Source organism: Oncorhynchus gorbuscha, linkage group LG15, assembly GCF_021184085.1.
Source record: "Oncorhynchus gorbuscha isolate QuinsamMale2020 ecotype Even-year linkage group LG15, OgorEven_v1.0, whole genome shotgun sequence".
Lineage (NCBI taxonomy): Eukaryota > Metazoa > Chordata > Actinopteri > Salmoniformes > Salmonidae > Oncorhynchus > Oncorhynchus gorbuscha.
Genome location: NC_060187.1, coordinates 81729272 through 81749805, shown reverse-complemented (window position 1 = coordinate 81749805; position 20534 = coordinate 81729272). Strand labels below are relative to the sequence as shown.

At 44.2% G+C, this 20534-nt stretch overlaps 1 protein-coding gene across 2 annotated transcripts in view; it reads right to left on the bottom strand.

Annotated features, from left to right (window-relative positions):
- Positions 1-15381, bottom strand: part of LOC123996590 (neuronal acetylcholine receptor subunit alpha-7-like) — a 21674-nt gene extending 6293 nt beyond the window's left edge. The window contains exons 1-5 of one of the 2 annotated variants that reach the window (XM_046300071.1): positions 15121-15381; positions 9334-9473; positions 9047-9091; positions 8684-8793; positions 5843-5922 (exon numbers count right to left, since the gene is read on the bottom strand). In XM_046300071.1, the coding sequence (XP_046156027.1) occupies positions 5843-5922; positions 8684-8793; positions 9047-9091; positions 9334-9473; positions 15121-15172 (427 nt within the window). In that variant the 5' untranslated portion in view covers positions 15173-15381. Of the gene's footprint in view, positions 1-5842; positions 5923-8683; positions 8794-9046; positions 9092-9333; positions 9474-14896; positions 15029-15120 lie in introns of those variants that run through there. The other variant, XM_046300070.1, reaches the window with a different exon arrangement.
- Positions 15382-20534: the final 5153 nt, after the last annotated feature.

Below are 20534 nucleotides of genomic sequence, written 5' to 3'. Positions count from 1 at the left end.
GTCACCCAGGTGTCCCACACAAGTTGCCAAATGTACCCAAGTGGCCGAATTGGTGAAATGACCTACAACTATATACAACAGTGCAAATAACTATATACAACATATCAAAAAGCAATTCTAACACACACAAAAAAAATATTAAAATGTTTTTAAAAATATTTTAAAAATACAGGGGTAGACCGTTTGGAAGTCCTCTACACAATATTTTGCTGCCTGTGCCATGTCCCAATAGCAGTCTCTTTCTGATGTAAAGCAGAAGCAAACTGAAAAAGTGGTGTAGGTGATGGGGGACTTCATGCGACACAGAACACAACGACGCCTCCATGCTGTGCCCTTTTGGCCCTGAGGCACAGTCATGCCTGCAGTAATGAACTGTGGCATATGAACACCACTGGAGGCAGGAGTAGAGGGGGCAGAGGTAGAGCGGGGAGCTTGGCACCGGGGGCTCCCAGTCGGAGTCGCTATCACTGTGAAAGAAAACATTACAAAAATATTTGTGTTGTATTAGCCTTTTATCATCACATAAAATAAACAGATATGTATTGTATAGAGCAGAGGGAACAGCCACTAAGGTGAAGTGCTGTTCCAATCAACTTCGGCCATTGTTGTGGGCCTGCCCTCCCCCCAACAGCACCCAATGGCTATTTCATATGGAAATGGAGAGGAGTATCAGGCGCAGTGGCCATGTGTGTGTATACACATACATACATACATACATACATACATACATACATACATACATACATACACTATAGCCAATGTGTACTTCACACATTTCATCACACATTTAATTGCAAATTGCAACATTTCATCACACATTTAATTGCAAATTGCAAATATATATATATATATATATATATTTGAAAAAACAATATACAGTGGGGCAAAAAAGTATTTAGTCAGCCACCAATTGTGCAAGTTCTCCCACTTAAAAAGATGAGAGAGGCCTGTAATATTCATCATAGGTACAATTCAACTATGACAGACAAAATGAGAAATTTGCACATTTATTTGCAAATTATGGTGGAAAATAAGTATTTGGTCACCTACAAACAAGCAAGATTTCTGGCTCTCACAGACCTGTAACTTCTTCTTTAAGAGGCTCCTCTGTCCTCCACTCGATACCTGTATTAATGGCACCTGTTTGAACTTGTTATCTGTATAAAAGACACCTGTCCACAACCTCAAACAGTCACACTCCAAACTCCACTATGGCCAAGACCAAAGAGCTGTCAAAGGACACCAGAAACAAAATTGTAGACCTGCACCAGGCTGGGAAGACTGAATCTGCAATAGGTAAGCAGCTTGGTTTGAAGAAATCAACTGTGGGAGCAATTATTAGGAAATGGAAGACATACAAGACCACTGATAATCTCCCTCGATCTGGGGCTCCACGCAAGATCTCACCCCGTGGGGTCAAAATGATCACAAGAACGGTGGGCAAAACTCCCAGAACCACCTAGTGAATGACCTGCAGAGAGCTGGGACCAAAGTAACAAAGCCTACCATCAGCAACACACTACGCCACCAGGGACTCAAATCCTGCAATGCCAGACGTGTCCCCCCTGCTTAAGCCAGTACATGTCCAGGCCCGTCTGAAGTTTGCTAGAGAACATTTGGATGATCCAGAAAAGATTGGGAGAATGTCATATGGTCAGATGAAACCAAAATATAACTTTTTGGAAAAAACTCAACTTGTCGTGTTTGGAGGACAAAGAATGCTGAGTTGCATCCAAAGAACACCATACCTACTGTGAAGCATGGGGGTGGAAACATCATGCTTTGGGACTGTTTTTCTGCAAAGGGACCAGGACGACTGATCGGTGTAAAGGAAAGAATGAATGGGGCCATGTATCGTGAGATTTTGAGTGAAAACCTCCTTCCATCAGCAAGGGCATTGAAGATGAAACGTGGCTGGGTCTTTCAGCATGACAATGATCCCAAACACACCGCCCGGGCAACGAAGGAGTGGCTTCGTAAGAAGCATTTCAAGGTCCTGGAGTGGCCTAGCCAGTCTCCAGATCTCAACCCCATAGAAAATCTTTGGAGGGAGTTGTAAGTCCGTGTTGCCCGGCAACAGCCCCAAAACATCACTGGTCTAGAGGAGATCTGCATGGAGGAATGGGCCAAAATACCAGCAACAGTGTGTGAAAACCTTGTGAAGACTTACAGAAAACGTTTGACCTCTGACATTGCCAACAAAAAGGGTATATAACAAAGTATTGAGATAAACGTTTGTTATTGACCAAATACTTATTTTCCACCATCATTTGCAAATATATATATTTTTCTCATTTTGTCTGTCATAGTTGAAGTGTACCTATGATGAAAATTACAGGCCTCTCTCATCTTTTTAAGTGAACTTGCACAATTGGTGGCTGACTAAATACTTTTTTGCCCCACTGTATATACATATTTATATTTCATAAAACGGCATTAGCACCTACCCGTCCAGAAGTATGTCCTGTCCTTTCAGAAACAGCTCTTCAATGTCTGAATCATAACACTCGTCCTCCCCTCCCGCTCCGTGGCTCGACGACTCATTGCGAGCTCACAGAACAGGGCTCCGGGCAGCCGAGCGGAAATGGAGGAAAACTCGCCTCCCTGCGGACCTGGCATCCTTTCGCTCCCTCCTCTCTACATTTTCCTCTTCTGTCTCTGCTGCTAAAGCCACTTTCTACCACTCTAAATTCCAAGCTTCTGCCTCTAACCCTAGGAAGCTCTTTGCCACCTTCTCCTCCCTCCTGAATCCTCCTCCCCCTCCCCCGCTCCTCCCTCTCTGCAGATTACTTTGTCAACCATTTTGAAAAGAAGGTCGACGACATCCGATCCTCGTTTTCTAAGTCAAACGACACCGCTGGTTCTGCTCACACTGCCCTACCCTGTGCTCTGACCTCTTTCTCCCCTCTCTCTCCAGATGGAATCTCGCGTCTTGTGACGGCCAGCCGCCCAACAACCTGCCCGCTTGACCCTATCCCCTCCTCTCTTCTCCAGACCATTTCCGGAGACCTTCTCCCTTACCTCACCTCGCTCATCAACTCATCCCTGACCGCTGGCTACGTCCCTTCCATCTTCAAGAGAGCGAGATTTGTACCCCTTCTGAAAAAACCTACATTCAATCCCTCCGATGTCAACAACTACAGACCAGTATCCCTCCTTTCTTTTCTCTCCAAAACTCTTGAACGTGCCGTCCTTGGCCAGCTCTCCCGCTATCTCTCTCAGAATGACCTTGATCCAAATCAGTCAGGTTTCAAGACTAGTCATTCAACTGAGACTGCTCTTCTCTGTATCACGGAGGCGCTCCGCACCGCTAAAGCTAACTCTCTCTCCTCTGCTCTCATCCTTCTAGAACTATCGGCTGCCTTCGATACTGTGAACCATCAGATCCTCCTCTCCACCCTCTCCGAGTTGTTCATCTCCGGCGCGGCCCACGCTTGGATTGCGTCCTACCTGACAGGTCGCTCCTACCAGGTGGCGTGGCGAGAATCTGTCTCCTCACCACGCGCTCTCACCACTGGTGTCCCCCAGGGCTCTGTTCTAGGCCCTCTCCTATTCTCGCTATACACCAAGTCACTTGGCTCTGTCATAACCTCACATGGTCTCTCCTATCATTGCTATGCAGACGACACACAATTAATCTTCTCCTTTCCCCCTTCTGATGACCAGGTGGCGAATCGCATCTCTGCATGTCTGGCAGACATATCAGTGTGGATGACGGATCACCACCTCAAGCTGAACCTCGGCAAGACGGAGCTGCTCTTCCTCCCGGGGAAGGACTGCCCGTTCCATGATCTCGCCATCACGGTTGACAACTCCATTGTGTCCTCCTCCCAGAGCGCTAAGAACCTTGGCGTGATCCTGGACAACACCCTGTCGTTCTCAACTAACATCAAGGCGGTGGCCCGTTCCTGTAGGTTCATGCTCTACAACATCCGCAGAGTACGACCCTACCTCACACAGGAAGTGGTGCAGGTCCTAATCCAGGCACTTGTCATCTCCCGTCTGGATTACTGCAACTCGCTGTTGGCTGGGCTCCCTGCCTGTGCCATTAAACCCCTACAACTCATCCAGAACCCCGCTGCCCGTCTTGTGTTCAACCTTCCAAAGTTCTCTCACGTCACCCCGTTCCTCCGCTCTCTCCACTGGCTTCCAGTTGAAGCTCGCATCCGCTACAAGACCATGGTGCTTGCCTACGGAGCTGTGAGGGGAACGGCACCTCAGTACCTCCAGGCTCTGATCAGGCCCTACACCCAAACAAGGGCACTGCATTCATCCACCTCTGGCCTGCTCGCCTCCCTACCACTGAGGAAGTACAGTTCCCGCTTAGCCCAGTCTAAACTGTTCGCTGCTCTGGCCCCCCAATGGTGGAACAAACTCCCTCACGGCGCTAGGACAGCGGAGTCAATCACCACCTTCCGGAGACACCTGAAACCCCACCTCTTTAAGGAATACCTAGGATAGGATAAATAATCCTTCTCACCCCCCCCCCTTTAAGATTTAGATGCACTATTGTAATGTGACTGTTCCACTGGATGTCATAAGGTGAATGCACCAATTTGTAAGTCGCTCTGGATAAGAGCGTCTGCTAAATGACTTAAATGTAAATGATGTAAATGTAAATCAAACAAAAAATCTGTCTCACTTTCCAGATCAATCTCATCTATAATCTGGTGCAAATCTGTATACTTAGACTAGGATTTCGCTTTTCCTGATTTATTCGCCATGATGTCTTCAATGAAATCGTTGAAAAAACACTTTCCAAAATACTACTTTCCAAAATACTGCTGTGCATAACAAGCGTGACTGCACCTACTCTGATGGTCAAAGCGAGAATGAAGTTTGTTTACAAACAAGGGATGGTGGTCTAACCCATAACCATCACATACTGGCGTTTAACTCAGCTCATTGGCTATCTACCCAGTTAGATTTCAAGAACATCAGTGATCATTGGGCAGAAATACAGTCAATCAACGAAGCTTCGCTGATATTATTGGTGCGCAATGAAGTCATTGCTTGTTGTCTTCAAATCAGTTCACTTCAGTCAATACTCCCCGCAAAAAAAAAACAATCAAGTTTGGCTGTGTTGCAAACATCCAGAAGTTTGCACCGAAACCAACTATGACTAGATAAACGATTGTTTACTGTGTGTAATTACGTCGAATGCTCCATAAAAGTTGATAGAGATGGAATTCACGACACAAACGGTTTACAAAATGTTTCATTTTAGGCTATAAAAATGGATTTTATCAAAGAAAACGGCACTTAATTTGACCACTGGGACCCTCAGGAAGAGATATAAGAGCAAGATATCAGAATGTAAGTCATAATTTTACATTCAGATGTGAATGTGTCAAAACTGTCATGGTGGAAAATGTTTTTGTTGTTGATCGCTCTTCTCAAACAAAAGCATGGGATTTGTTCTCTGTAATAGCTATTTTAAATCGGAAAACGTAGTTTGATAACCAAGATTATAATCTTTTGAAGGATGTAAAACACTTGCATTTTCAAGAATGTTAAATGATCTACCTTGGTTTAGATATAAGCATCATAAAACATCTAACACAATATATTTGTTTGACTTGGTGAAAATACCTTTTTTGGACCTAACTTGCTTACCACTTTTTCGATGTAGTTTCTTCATTCACAGACTCTTTGAAATGACCTCTTCCTAAATATTTGATCAAATGATAAATGTTGCGTATGATTTATTAGAAACCAGTGTGGCTCAACGTACTCCTTGTCTCAACTTACCCCACTCTCCCCTATATCTATGTTAAACTGAATGAGAGAGGGGAAGGTCAGGGAAGAATAAAAAGAGAGAAAGGTTGATCTATAGACTTACCTGGAGGGAGGTACTCACAGAATCCACTAGAGTTGACCAGCACATAGCTCTTAAAGGTGGCATCAAATTTATCATGAGCACTGAGAAGGACAAAAAAGAAAGATCAGCAAGGTGTGTGTGTGTGTGTGTGTGTGTGTGTGTGTGTGTGTGTGTGTGTGTGTGTGTGTGTGTGTGTGTGTGTGTGTGTGTGTGTGTGTGTGTGTGTGTGTGTGTGTGTGTGTGTGTGTGTGTGTGTGTGTGTGTGTGTGTGTGTGTGTGTGTGTGTGTGTGTGTGTGTGTGTGTGTGTATACTTTAACTTAACCAGTTGCTTAATCAGCATTATTCTCTGGGTTGAGTGAACTTCAAAATAGCATTTAAGTTGATTTAAATTCAAATATCAAGGCAACCAGCTGTTTTCTGTTTTCTCAACACAAGATTCTAGATTCTGCTCAAAGCCATGCCCATCATTAACATATTTCCCAGCGTGCTTTATTACAGGATGATTTTTTTTGTTTTAATACCTGTGTTTTTGCATACACATTGTTTGGCTGATTAAGCTTATGCTAGACAAAGACAAAAGGGATTTTTCTAAACTAATCCAATCTATTAGTCTGGATATCTTCACTCTGGCTAGATTCTAATAGGAATTACATAATTTTGCAAGCCAGCAATTATGTGACTTGCAGGCTTGATGTGGCCTGTAAACCAGGAGTTTCAGATCACTGTGTTAGGGTATAACTAGTGATGAGTATTTTTCGGGAAGCCAGATCTTTGGTGCCGTTCACCTAAATGAGCCGTTCATTTGGCTCCCAAACGGCTCTTTATTTAGTAGTGCATAAAAAAAGTGTGAGAAACATAAAAAATAGCATATTTCTAATATAAAGCCTAAAATGTTCCCTACCATTATGCAGATAGTGAAATGTGAGTTCAAATAAATTTTAAATGACAAAATTAGATTGCTTGGCTCTCTCCTCACTACCTACTGTTCCTGCAGCGAGGAATGAATAGCTTCAGAGAATGGTTGTCTGGAGCTCCTAAAACAGTAGTAGCAGTGAGTCAAATGAACGCCTCATTCACAGATACAATATGGTTCCAGACGTTCATCAAAAAGATCTGTTCAAAAAGAGCTGTTCATTTGCGAACAACTCATCACTAATATGTAACCTATTATAATGTAGCTCATAAAGCATTCACAACCTTTCACGTTGTCTAATGATTGGAGACAGCTGCAGGAATGCGTAATAGGGTTTTTATTCTCTCCACCCAAACATAAGAGCGAGGTAGAAACTTCTAAATAATACACGGGATGAGACCCGTAAAACAAGTACACAATAACACGTATCATGGAAGCCGAAACAATAGCACAGGTACTCACAGGACTAAGGGACATGGTAACAATAACCGACAAGGACAATGGGGAACAGAGGGCACATATATAACATACTAATCAGGGGGAATGGGAACCAGGGGTGCGTAATGAGACAAGACAGTCTGTGGTTGGTGGTAATGAATCCAGTGACGCCTAGAAGGCCGGTGACATAGACCTCCGGAGCTGGTGAATGGAATGAGCAGTAGTACCTCCGGAATGAGCAGTAGTACCTCCGGAATGAGCAGTAGTACCTCCGGAGCTGGTGAATGGAATGAGCAGTAGTACCTCCGGAGCTGGTGAATGGAATGAGCAGTGAATGAATCGGAGCTGGTGAATGGAATGAGCAGTAGTACCTCCGGAATGAGCAGTAGTACCTCCGGAATGAGCAGTAGTATGAGCAGTAGCTCCGGAGCTGGTGAATGGAATGAGCAGTAGTACCTCCGGAGCTGGTGAATGGAATGAGCAATAGTACCTCCGGAGCTGGTGAATGGAATGAGCAGTAGTACCTCCGGAGCTGGTGAATGGAATGAGCAATAGTACTTCCGGAGCTGGTGAATGGAATGAGCAGTAGTACCTCCGGAATGAGCAGTAGTACCTCCGGAGCTGGTGAATGGAATGAGCAGTAGTACCTCCGGAGCTGGTGAATGGAATGAGCAGTAGTACCTCCGGAGCTGGTGAATGGAATGAGCAGTAGTACCTCCGGAATGAGCAGTAGTACCTCCGGAGCTGGTGAATGGAATGAGGAATGAGCAGTAGTACCTCCGGAGCTGGTGAATGGGATGAACAGTAGTACCTCCGGAATGAGCAGTAGTACCGGGGGATCCGTGACACAACCCCTAGACTTGATCCACATTTTGTTGTGTTACAGCCTGAATTTAAAATGGATTACTTTGAGATGTTGTGTCACTGGACAACACGAAGTACCCCATAATGTGAAAGTTGAATTTCGTTTTTTAGAAATGTTTTGAAATTAATTAAAAATGAAAAGCTGCATGTCTTGAGTCAATAATTATTCAACTTTTTTTTAAATATATATTGCTTGCTCTGTGTGCAATATTAGTGTTTAACATGGTTCTTTACCTCATCTCTGTACCCCACACATACAATTATCTGTAAGGTCCCTCAGTCGAGAAGTGAATTTCAAACAGATTCAATCACAAAGACCAGGGATATTTTCCAATTCCTCGCAAAGAAGGGCACCTATTGGTTGAGACGTTAAAAAAAAATCAGACATTGAATACCCCTTGGAGCATGGTGTTATTAATTCAATTTTGGATGGTGTATCAATGCACCCAGTCACTACAAAGATACAGGTGTCCTTCCAAACTCAGTATATAGTACAACGCACGTGTGTTAAGCTCTTGCTATCTATCCTATACAGTTGAGCAAACTATAAATCCTATTGCAGCTGGTTGCCTTGATATTTTAATTTTAATAAACAAATACATTTTTAGAAAGAGAGAGAGAGAAAGAGAAAGAGAGAGACCCACACCTGTTGTACAGTAGTATATCAGGTATCCAGACCTGGTCAGTAGTGAAGCGAAGGGTTTTCACTCCAGGGTACTCTGACTGGTTCCACTGAAGGTAGTGGTCAAACCATTGCTATACAAATCCAGTCAATAAATTATTAAGGTTACAGGAGCTGTGTTTACACAGGCAGACCAATTCTGATATCTTGCCACTAATTGATATTTTGACCAATCACATCAGATCTTTTCACATCAGATCTTTTTCAGAGCAAAATACCAATTAGTGAAAGAAATTACAGAATTGGGCTGCCTGTCTAAACGCAGCCAGGGAGCCACACACACACACACACAAGCGGGCATGGGCACACATGCAGGGTCATCCTCACCATCTGAAGCCAGGCATTAGTGGTGAGGATCTGGTTTTTCTCATCCTGGAATAAGATGAAGACAGTTCAATTAGTGTGTGTGTGTGTGTGTGTGTGTGTGTGTGTGTGTGTGTGTGTGTGTGTGTGTGTGTGTGTGTGTGTGTGTGTGTGTGTGTGTGTGTGTGTGTGTGTGTGTGTGTGTGTGTGTGTGTGTGTGTGTGTGTGTGTGTGTGTGTGTGTGTGTGTGTGTGTGTGTGTGTGTGTGTGTGTGTGTTTATATGAATGTATAAGAGAACATGGTAGCGTACCACATTCATGACTTGTAAGAGAGTGTAGGAGAATCGGACAGTGAGTGGTAGAGAGTCGTTGGCAACAGGTCTCTCCATACGGTTATAGTCCCTCAGTAGCTCCCTCAATAGATTACGCTGGTGGGGACCCTGCTCAGATACTGAGAGAGGGGGAGGGAGAGAGGGTGGGATAAGGAGTAGAAAGGAGGGAAAAGGATGAGGAGGAGGGAGGGGAGGGAGAGAGAGAGGGAAAGAATAAGAAGACAGAGGAGACAGAATGGACAGTTACAAAGAGACAACTACATTCCTGTAGACAGAATGGACAGTTACAAAGAGACAACTACATTCCTGTAGACAGAATGGACAGTTACAAAGAGACAACTACATTCCTGTAGACAGAATGGACAGTTACAAAGAGACAACTACATTCCTGTAGACAGAATGGACAGTTACAAAGAGACAACTACATTCCTGTAGACAGAATGGACAGTTACAAAGAGACAACTACATTCCTGTAGACAGAATGGACAGTTACAAAGAGACAACTACATTCCTGTAGACAGAATGGACAGTTACAAAGAGACAACTACATTCCTGTAGACAGAATGGACAGTTACAAAGAGACAACTACATTCCTGTAGACAGAATGGACAGTTACAAAGAGACAACTACATTCCTGTAGACAGAATGGACAGTTACAAAGAGACAACTACATTCCTGTAGACAGAATGGACCGTTACAAAGAGACAACTACATTCCTGTAGACAGAATGGACAGTTACAAAGAGACAACTACATTCCTGTAGACAGAATGGACAGTTACAAAGAGACAACTACATTCCTGTAGACAGAATGGACAGTTACAAAGAGACAACTACATTCCTGTAGACAGAATGGACAGTTACAAAGAGACAACTACATTCCTGTAGACAGAATGGACAGTTACAAAGAGACAACTACATTCCTGTAGACAGAATGGACAGTTACAAAGAGACAACTACATTCCTGTAGACAGAATTGACAGTTACAAAGAGACAACTACATTCCTGTAGACAGAATGGACAGTTACAAAGAGACAACTACATTCCTGTAGACAGAATGGACCATTACAAAGAGACAACTACATTCCTGTAGACAGAATGGACAGTTACAAAGAGACAACTACATTCCTGTAGACAGAATGGACAGTTACAAAGAGACAACTACATTCCTGTAGACAGAATGGACCATTACAAAGAGACAACTACATTCCTGTAGACAGAATGGACAGTTACAAAGAGACAACTACATTCCTGTAGACAGAATGGACAGTTACAAAGAGACAGCTACATTCCTGTAGACAGAATGGACAGTTACAAAGAGACAGCTACATTCCTGTAGACAGAATGGACAGTTACAAAGAGACAACTACATTCCTGTAGACAGAATGGACAGTTACAAAGAGACAACTACATTCCTGTAGACAGAATGGACAGTTACAAAGAGACAACTACATTCCTGTAGACAGAATGGACAGTTACAAAGAGACAACTACATTCCTGTAGACAGAATGGACAGTTACAAAGAGACAACTACATTCCTGTAGACAGAATGGACCATTACAAAGAGACAACTACATTCCTGTAGACAGAATGGACAGTTACAAAGAGACAACTACATTCCTGTAGACAGAATGGACAGTTACAAAGAGACAGCTACATTCCTGTAGACAGAATGGACCATTACAAAGAGACAACTACATTCCTGTAGACAGAATGGACCGTTACAAAGAGACAACTACATTCCTGTAGACAGAATGGATCGTTACAAAGAGACAACTACATTCCTGTAGACAGAATGGACAGTTACAAAGAGACAGCTACATTCCTGTAGACAGAATGGACCATTACAAAGAGACAACTACATTCCTTTAGACAGAATGGACAGTTACAAAGAGACAACTACATTCCTGTAGACAGAATGGACAGTTACAAAGAGACAGCTACATTCCTGTAGACAGAATGGACAGTTACAAAGAGACAGTTACATTCCTGTAGACAGAATGGACCGTTACAAAGAGACAACTACATTCCTGTAGACAGAATTGACCGTTACAAAGAGACAACTACATTCCTGTAGAAAGATTGGACAGTTACAAAGAGACAACTACATTCCTGTAGACAGAATGGACAGTTACAAAGAGACAACTACATTCCTGTAGACAGAATGGACAGTTACAAAGAGACAACTACATTCCTGTAGACAGAATGGACAGTTACAAAGAGACAACTACATTCCTGTACATGAAGAGAGGGTGAAAGAGGAGAATCAAGAGGAGAGAGTGAAGAAAGGGAGAAAGATGACGCGAGAGAAGAAGAATGAGGAGAATCAAGAGGAGAGAGAGTGAAGAGAGGGAGAAAGAGGATAATCAAGAGGAGAGAGACTGAAGAGAGGGAGAAAGAGGATAATCAAGAGGAGAGAGACTGAAGAGAGGGAGAAAGAGGATAATCAAGAGGAGAGAGACTGAAGAGAGGGAGAAAGAGGATAATCAAGAGGAGAGAGACTGAAGAGAGGGAGAAAGAGGATAATCAAGAGGAGAGAGAGTGAAGAGAGGGAGAAAGAGGATAATCAAGAGGAGAGAGACTGAAGAGAGGGAGAAAGAGGATAATCAAGAGGAGAGACACTGAAGAGAGGGAGAAAGAGGATAATCAAGAGGAGAGACACTGAAGAGAGGGAGAAAGAGGATAATCAAGAGGAGAGACACTGAAGAGAGGGAGAAAGAGGATAATCAAGAGGAGAGAGACTGAAGAGAGGGAGAAAGAGGATAATCAAGAGGAGAGAGACTGAAGAGAGGGAGAAAGAGGATAATCAAGAGGAGAGACACTGAAGAGAGGGAGAAAGAGGATAATCAAGAGGAGAGAGACTGAAGAGAGGGAGAAAAAGGATAATCAAGAGGAGAGACACTGAAGAGAGGGAGAAAGAGGATAATCAAGAGGAGAGAGACTGAAGAGAGGGAGAAAAAGGATAATCAAGAGGAGAGAGACTGAAGAGAGGGAGAAAGAGGATAATCAAGAGGAGAGAGACTGAAGAGAGGGAGAAAGAGGATAATCAAGAGGAGAGAGACTGAAGAGAGGGAGAAAGAGGATAATCAAGAGGAGAGACACTGAAGAGAGGGAGAAAGAGGATAATCAAGAGGAGAGAGACTGAAGAGAGGGAGAAAAAGGATAATCAAGAGGAGAGAGACTGAAGAGAGGGAGAAAGAGGATAATCAAGAGGAGAGAGACTGAAGAGAGGGAGAAAGAGGATAATCAAGAGGAGAGACACTGAAGAGAGGGAGGAAGAGGACAATCAAGAGGAGAGAGACTGAAGAGAGGGAGAAAAAGGATAATCAAGAGGAGTGAGACTGAAGAGAGGGAGAAAGAGGATAATCAAGAGGAGAGACACTGAAGAGAGGGAGAAAAAGGATAATCAAGAGGAGTGAGACTGAAGAGAGGGAGATAGTATCCAGACAGGCCCATTAATTGTTAAAGGTAGAGTCAGCAATATGACGTAGCTGAACAAAGTAAACAGGATAGTGGGTCAATTTCTGCAACAACTAAGAATGTTGTTGAGTGAGGTTAAACCCCTCTTTTGGTCCAGTGGCTACCATGTTGTAATAGCGTGAAGCGAACCTGTGCACAAAAGCAGATACTGTCTGTGACTGTGTGAGAGCAAAGTCTTGCATCTTGCTCATCGTAATATCTGCGGTGCTGCTCGTGCAACGTCATTCCGCTGACTATATCTTTAAGGGGATTGACTAGTCTCTCTGTGGCCGTTAAAATGTCTGATCTATTCCACACTGGAAATAGTGACGCCTTAAACACTAAAACCCTCCACTCAGACATACAGACAAACAAACAAACAAACAAACAGACAGACAGACAGACAGACAGACAGACAGACAGACAGACAGACAGACAGACAGACAGACAGACAGACAGACAGACAGACAGACAGACAGACAGACAGACAGACAGACAGACAGACAGACAGACAGACAGACAGACAGACAGACAGACAGACAGACAGACAGACAGACAGACCAGGAACCTCACTTCTAGCAGCTCCATCGTGGACTGACTTCACTCACTCCTGTTTCACAACTGTATCAGACTTAATGTATCTGTGCAGTTGATTCAATTCGGAAGCAATGTCTAACTAAAAATCTAATCAAATTAAAGGTTATTGGTCACATACACATATTTAACAGATGTTATTGCAGGTGTAGCGTGTAGTATCTAACAATTCACAACAACACACACAAATTTAAAAGTAAAAGAAAGGAATTAAGAAATATATAAATATATAGAACTAGTGAATGTAATGTAGACCCACATACAGTAGAGAACAGTCTTTATAACAGCATGTTGCGTTTGTATGTAATATGCTATTATCTACCACAAAGCTTGTAAACGGCCTTTATGGAGATTAATTTGTTGTGTTGTATTTCAATGTATTGCATTCCAGGTGGTGCCATATCAATATACAGTCACAAGATGGTACCATATCAATATACAGTCACAAGATGGTGCCATATCAATATACAGTCACAAGATGGTGCCATATCAATATACAGTCACAAGATGGTACCATATCAATATACAGTCACAAGATGGTACCATATCAATATGCAGTCACAAGATGGTACCATATCAATATGCAGTCACAAGATGGTACCATATCAATATGCAGTCACAAGATGGTACCATATCAATATGCAGTCACAAGATGGTACCATATCAATATACAGTCACAAGATGGCACCATATCAATATACAGTCACAAGATGGCACCATATCAATATACAGTCACAAGATGGTACCATATAAATATACAGTCACAAGATGGTACCATATCAATATACAGTCACAAGATGGTGCCATATCAATATACAGTCACAAGATGGTACCATATCAATATACAGTCACAAGATGGTGCCATATCAATATACAGTCACAAGATGGTACCATATCAATATACAGTCACAAGATGGTACCATATCAATATACAGTCACAAGATGGTACCATATCAATATACAGTCACAAGATGGTACCATATCAATATACAGTCACAAGATAGTACCATATCAATATACAGTCACAAGATGGTACCATATCAATATGCAGTCACAAGATGGTACCATATCAATATGCAGTCACAAGATGGTACCATATCAATATACAGTCACAAGATGGTACCATATCAATATGCAGTCACAAGATGGTACCATATCAATATACAGTCACAAGATGGCACCATATCAATATACAGTCACAAGATGGCACCATATCAATATACAGTCACAAGATGGCACCATATCAATATACAGTCACAAGATGGTACCATATAAATATACAGTCACAAGATGGTACCATATCAATATACAGTCACAAGATGGCACCATATCAATATACAGTCACAAGATGGTATCATATCGATATGCAGTCACAAGATGTTAGCCATCTAAGATACTGCTGCTGGTGCAGAGAGGAACACATCAACCAATGATGGATTAAAATTGACAGGAGAGTTGGATTTTTACAACTGTGATAAACAACATTCTAACCTGTAAACTCTGTGATCATTCCTCTCCCTTGTCTCTCTTTATTCCTGCTCCTCTTCTCTCCTCCCTCTCTGTTCATTTCCCTCTCCTCTCTTCTCTCTCTGCAATACAGCTGGAACTGTAAGGTTGAGTTCTCAAATATCAATGGACTTGCACATGGAAACACATACACAACACACACACACATACACACACAGAGAGAGAGCGAGAACATGACAGTCACTCACCGTGGAGCAGAGCTGAGAGTCCAAACAGACAGATAGCCACAAACTGCCTCATGTTGCACCACTGAAAATAGAGAGCAGAGAAAAAGACAGGGAACAACAGAGAGAGAGAGAGAGAGAGGCAGGGTAGAGTGGAATACAGAGGGAGGGAGGTCAAGTCAGGAGCAGGTCGGGCAGCAACAGACAGAGGGAAGAGAGAGAGAGAGAGAGAGGCAGGGTAGAGTGGAATACAGAGGGAGGGAGGACAAGTCAGGAGCAGGTCGGGCAGCAACAGACAGAGGGGGAGAGAGAGAGAGAGAGAGAGAGAGAGAGAGAGAGAGAGAGAGAGAGAGAGAGAGAGAGAGAGAGAGAGAGAGAGAGAGACAGGGTAGAGTGGAATACAGAGGGAGGGAGGACAAGTCAGGAGCAGGTCGGGCAGCAACAGACAGAGGGAAGAGAGAGAGAGAGGCAGGGTAGAGTGGAATACAGAGGGAGGGAGGACAAGTCAGGAGCAGGTCGGGCAGCAACAGACAGAGGGAAGAGAGAGAGAGAGGCAGGGTAGAGTGGAATACAGAGGGAGGGAGGACAAGTCAGGAGCAGGTCGGGCAGCAACAGACAGAGGGAAGAGAGAGAGAGAGGCAGGGTAGAGTGGAATACAGAGGGAGGGAGGACAAGTCAGGAGCAGGTCGGGCAGCAACAGACAGAGGGAAGAGAGAGAGAGAGGCAGGGTAGAGTGGAATACAGAGGGAGGGAGGACAAGTCAGGAGCAGGGCAGGCAGCAGCAGACAGAGGGAAGAGAGAGAGAGAGGCAGGGTAGAGTGGAATACAGAGGGAGGGAGGACAAGTCAGGAGCAGGTCGGGCAGCAACAGACAGAGGGAAGAGAGAGAGAGAGGCAGGGTAGAGTGGAATACAGAGGGAGGGAGGACAAGTCAGGAGCAGGGCAGGCAGCAGCAGACAGAGGGAAGAGAGAGAGAGAGGCAGGGTAGAGTGGAATACAGAGGGAGGGAGGACAAGTCAGGAGCAGGGCAGGCAGCAGCAGACAGAGGGAAGAGAGAGAGAGAGGCAGGGTAGAGTGGAATACAGAGGGAGGGAGGACAAGTCAGGAGCAGGGCAGGCAGCAGCAGACAGAGGGAAAGAGAGAGAGAGAGGCAGGGTAGAGTGGAATACAGAGGGAGGGGGGACAAGTCAGGAGCAGGGCAGGCAGCAGCAGACAGAGGGAAGAGAGAGAGAGAGGCAGGGTAGAGTGGAATACAGAGGGAGGGAGGACAAGTCAGGAGCAGGTCGGGCAGCAACAGACAGAGGGAAGAGAGAGAGAGAGGCAGGGTAGAGTGGAATACAGAGGGAGGGAGGACAAGTCAGGAGCAGGGCAGGCAGCAGCAGACAGAGGGAAGAGAGAGAGAGAGGCAGGGTAGAGTGGAATACAGAGGGAGGGAGGACAAGTCAGGAAGACAGGTCGGGCAGCAACAGACAGAGGGAAGAAGAGAGAAGACAGAGAGGCAGGGTAGAGTGGAATACAGAGGGAGGGAGGACAAGTCAGGAAGCAGGTCGGGCAGCAGCAGACAGAGGGAAGAAGAGAGGAGAGAGAGAGGCAGGGAGAGTGGAATGGCAGCAACACAGGAAGACAGAGGGGGAGGGAGGACAAGTCAGGAGACAGGCTCAGGGACAGCAGCAGACAGAGGGAAGAGAGAGAGAGAGAGCAGAGGCAGGGTAGAGTGGAATACAGAGGGAGGGAGGACAAGTCAGGAAGACAGGTGGCAGCAACACAGGAAGACGAGAAGCTGGCAGCAAACAGACAGAGGGAGAAGAGCAACACAGGAAGACAGAGAGAGAGAGAAGCAGAGAAGACAGGGTAGAGTGGCAGCAACACAGGAAGACAGAGGGAGGAGCTGGGAGGACAAGTCAGGAGCAGGGCAGGCAGCAGCAGACAGAGGGAAGAGAGAGAGAGAGAGAGGCAAGGAAGAGAAGGAGGGTAGGGAGGCAGAGGCAAGAAGAAAAACAAGCTGAGTGCTCAGGAAGACAGAGAGGGAGAGAAGCTGGCAGCAACACAGGAAGACAGAGAGGGAGAGAAGCTGGCAGCAACACAGGAAGACAGAGAGGGAGAGAAGCTGGCAGCAACACAGGAAGACAGAGAGGGAGAGAAGCTGGCAGCAACACAGGAAGACAGAGAGGGAGAGAAGCTGGCAGCAACACAGGAAGACAGAGAGGGAGAGAAGCTGGCAGCAACACAGGAAGACAGAGAGGGAGAGAAGCTGGCAGCAGACACAGGAAGACAGGAAGACAGAGGGAGAGAAGCTGGCAGCAACACAGGAAGACAGAGAGGGAGAGAAGCTGGCAGCAACACAGGAAGACAGAGAGGGAGAGAAGCTGGCAGCAACACAGGAAGACAGAGAGGGAGAGAAGCTGGCAGCAACACAGGAAGACAGAGAGGGAGAGAAGCTGGCAGCAAACAGGAAGACAGGAAGACAGAGAGGGAGAGAAGCTGGCAGCAACACAGGAAGACAGAGAGGGAGAGAAGCTGGCAGCAACACAGGAAGACAGAGAGGGAGAGAAGCTGGCAGCAACACAGGAAGACAGAGAGGGAGAGAAGCTGGCAGCAACACAGGAAGACAGAGAGGGAGAGAAGCTGGCAGCAACACAGGAAGACAGAGAGGGAGAGAAGCTGGCAGCAACACAGGAAGACAGAGAGGGAGAGAAGCTGGCAGCGACACAGGAAGACAGAGAAGAAGAGAAGCTGGCAGCAACACAGGAAGACAGAGAGGGAGAGAAGCTGGCAGCAACACAGGGAGAGAGGTACAGGGAGGGAGAAAGAGGAGAAGGCTGTAGTTTCTTAGAAAAAAGGGTTCCAAAAGGGTTCTTTGGGTGTTCCCATTTTGTTTCCAGGTAGAACTACACTATATATACAAAAGTATGTGGACACCCATTCAAATTAGTGGATTCAGCTATTTCAGCCACACCAGTTGCTGACAGGTGTGTAAAGCCATGCACTCTCCATAGACAAGGATTGGCAGTAGAATAGCTTTACTGACAAGCTGAGTGACTTTCAATGTGGCACCGTCATAGGATGCCACCTTTCCAACAAGTTAGTTCGTCACCTGCACACATTTCATTCCCTGTGCTGTTATTAAGTGCTGTTATTGTGAAGCTGTAACATCTAGGAGCAACAACGGCCACACAAGCTCACAGAACAGGACCAGTGAGTGCTGAAGCGCATGGTTCCAAACTGCCTCTGGACGCAACTGTTCGTCGGGAGCTTCATGAAATGAGTTTCCATGGCCGAGCAGCCGCACACAAAGATCAGCATGGCCAAGCGGCCGGCTGCGACAGAGCCTGGGCGCGAACCCAAAGTCTCTGGTGGCACAGCTAGCATTGCGATGCAGTGCCCTAGACCACTGCGCCACCCGGGAGGCCCACTCAACTGAGATCTTTTATAGAAAAGATACACCCCTCTCAACTTACATGATGAACCACAGATCTTAGGAAAACTTCACAAAGGGCCTTTTACTTGAGAAAGGAGTATCCCAAATCCAGATAGCATTAGCTATAATTTATCGTTCAGTTTGGTCTCTAAGACGAGGTTCTAATCTCGTTCCTGGTACTTCATAGTACAAAAGCATTACCTCATCCAATCAATTGTCAACAATGATATTCTCCCATCTCAAGTAAACCCCCTCTTCTCCCCACTCCTGGACAAGCTCACTGAGGGGAGTGAGCCTCTAGGTCATATACTATCTCAAGATAATTGCAACATCAGAGGGGACATACAATGGTTCCAGACACTGCCATACTCCTCCCCCCAATGGGAAAAGGAGGGAGTGACTGGAGTACAGACATAGTGGAGACAACTAACTGGTTCCCCATTAATCACACCATCCCTTCACATGATTTAACAGATACATTCACATATGAAGACAATGTTCCATTCTGATTTCTCCCTTTCTGATATTCTGCATATTACCAGACATGTAAAAGACAAGCCTGACCTCTCCCCTCTCTAGGCCCCAAGTGGCTTTTCCCTAGCTGAGAAGGGAAAAGTGCAACTGCCAACAGTATAGTCCAAAAGGAGACATTCTAATGACAAGTATCTCACCTAAGCATATTATGTAAATAAAACATCTTATCTATGTTACCCAACGAAATCTGATTCAGAGTTCAGTACAGTACACAGTACAGCACACTAGAGTTGACTACACTATCATGTACTGTACTATACTCTACTGCACTATACTGAACTCTGCTGTACTGTACTGAACTATACTCTACTATACTCTACTTTACTAGTACCCCAACTAGGGGGTACTAGGAAGTTCATAAAATAGTTTGCAAGTGCAATTACTCAACCATATTTTAAGAATGAATGATTTTCTTACGATCTCCTCAAATATCTTCTTATGAATCTTCTTAAGATGTTTGTTGCTAGCCAACCGATTTATCTAGTTATCTAGCTAGCAATGGCAACCATGTTAGCATATTTCCTACTGAGAATACTGTTCTAAAACATGTTATTGGGATTAAAATAATCTATACTGAAACTTTCATATGAAGTTTGAGTGAATTAATTAAACATGTTCAATTTCTTTCATGGGCTTATTCTCTCACTGCCCAGAGTTTAAGACAAGGGTTTAGCGATCTTGGAATTAAAACAAATCCAATAACTTTATTTTCAAGAATCTAATTTCTTCTTAAATGTTTGCTAAAGGAGAAACATAAGAAATTGCACAAGAACATTTCCAATAACCTTTTTGAGGATACATCACCATGAAGAGAATGGCATTCATATCCATAATTATTACTCTTGTTATTATACTGTATATTGTGATGTCACTTTACCCTGCCTTTATTTAAATACAGTAAATGTATCTACATCTAATACCTCATACCACTGCACATTGATCTGGTACTGGTACTCCCTGTAAATAACTTCATTCTTGTGTATTTTACTCCCCTTGGGAGTAAAACATGTTTATTCTTTACTCTGCATTGTTGGGTAGGGCTCATAAGCAAGCATTTTAAGGCAAGGTCTATATCTGTTGTATTCGGTGCATGTGACAAATATAATTTGATTTGGTTTATTCATTTCTGTGGAGTTCAGATCAGGGACTCAAGACAAAATTCTGTTACTGCAATTCTGTTACTATGTGTACATCCACTTCACTAACTGTTGTTTACATTTACATTTACATTTAACCCAAATAGACGTTTTCAAAGTCAAGGTGCCATGTCATAGCTGACACCCCATTTTATCTGCAGACATCTTTGAATCTTAATTCGAAGATGGTCACACGATTTCCCTAAATTCTCAATTCTAATTCAGTTCTTCCAGTAAATGTGTTTTTGTAAAATGTTCAGTGTAAATTGTTAAAAGTGGTCCTTATGCATATAGTTTTATTTGTTTGGCACACATTTTAAGTGACAAAATCGGAGCCCGTTACATTGGAAT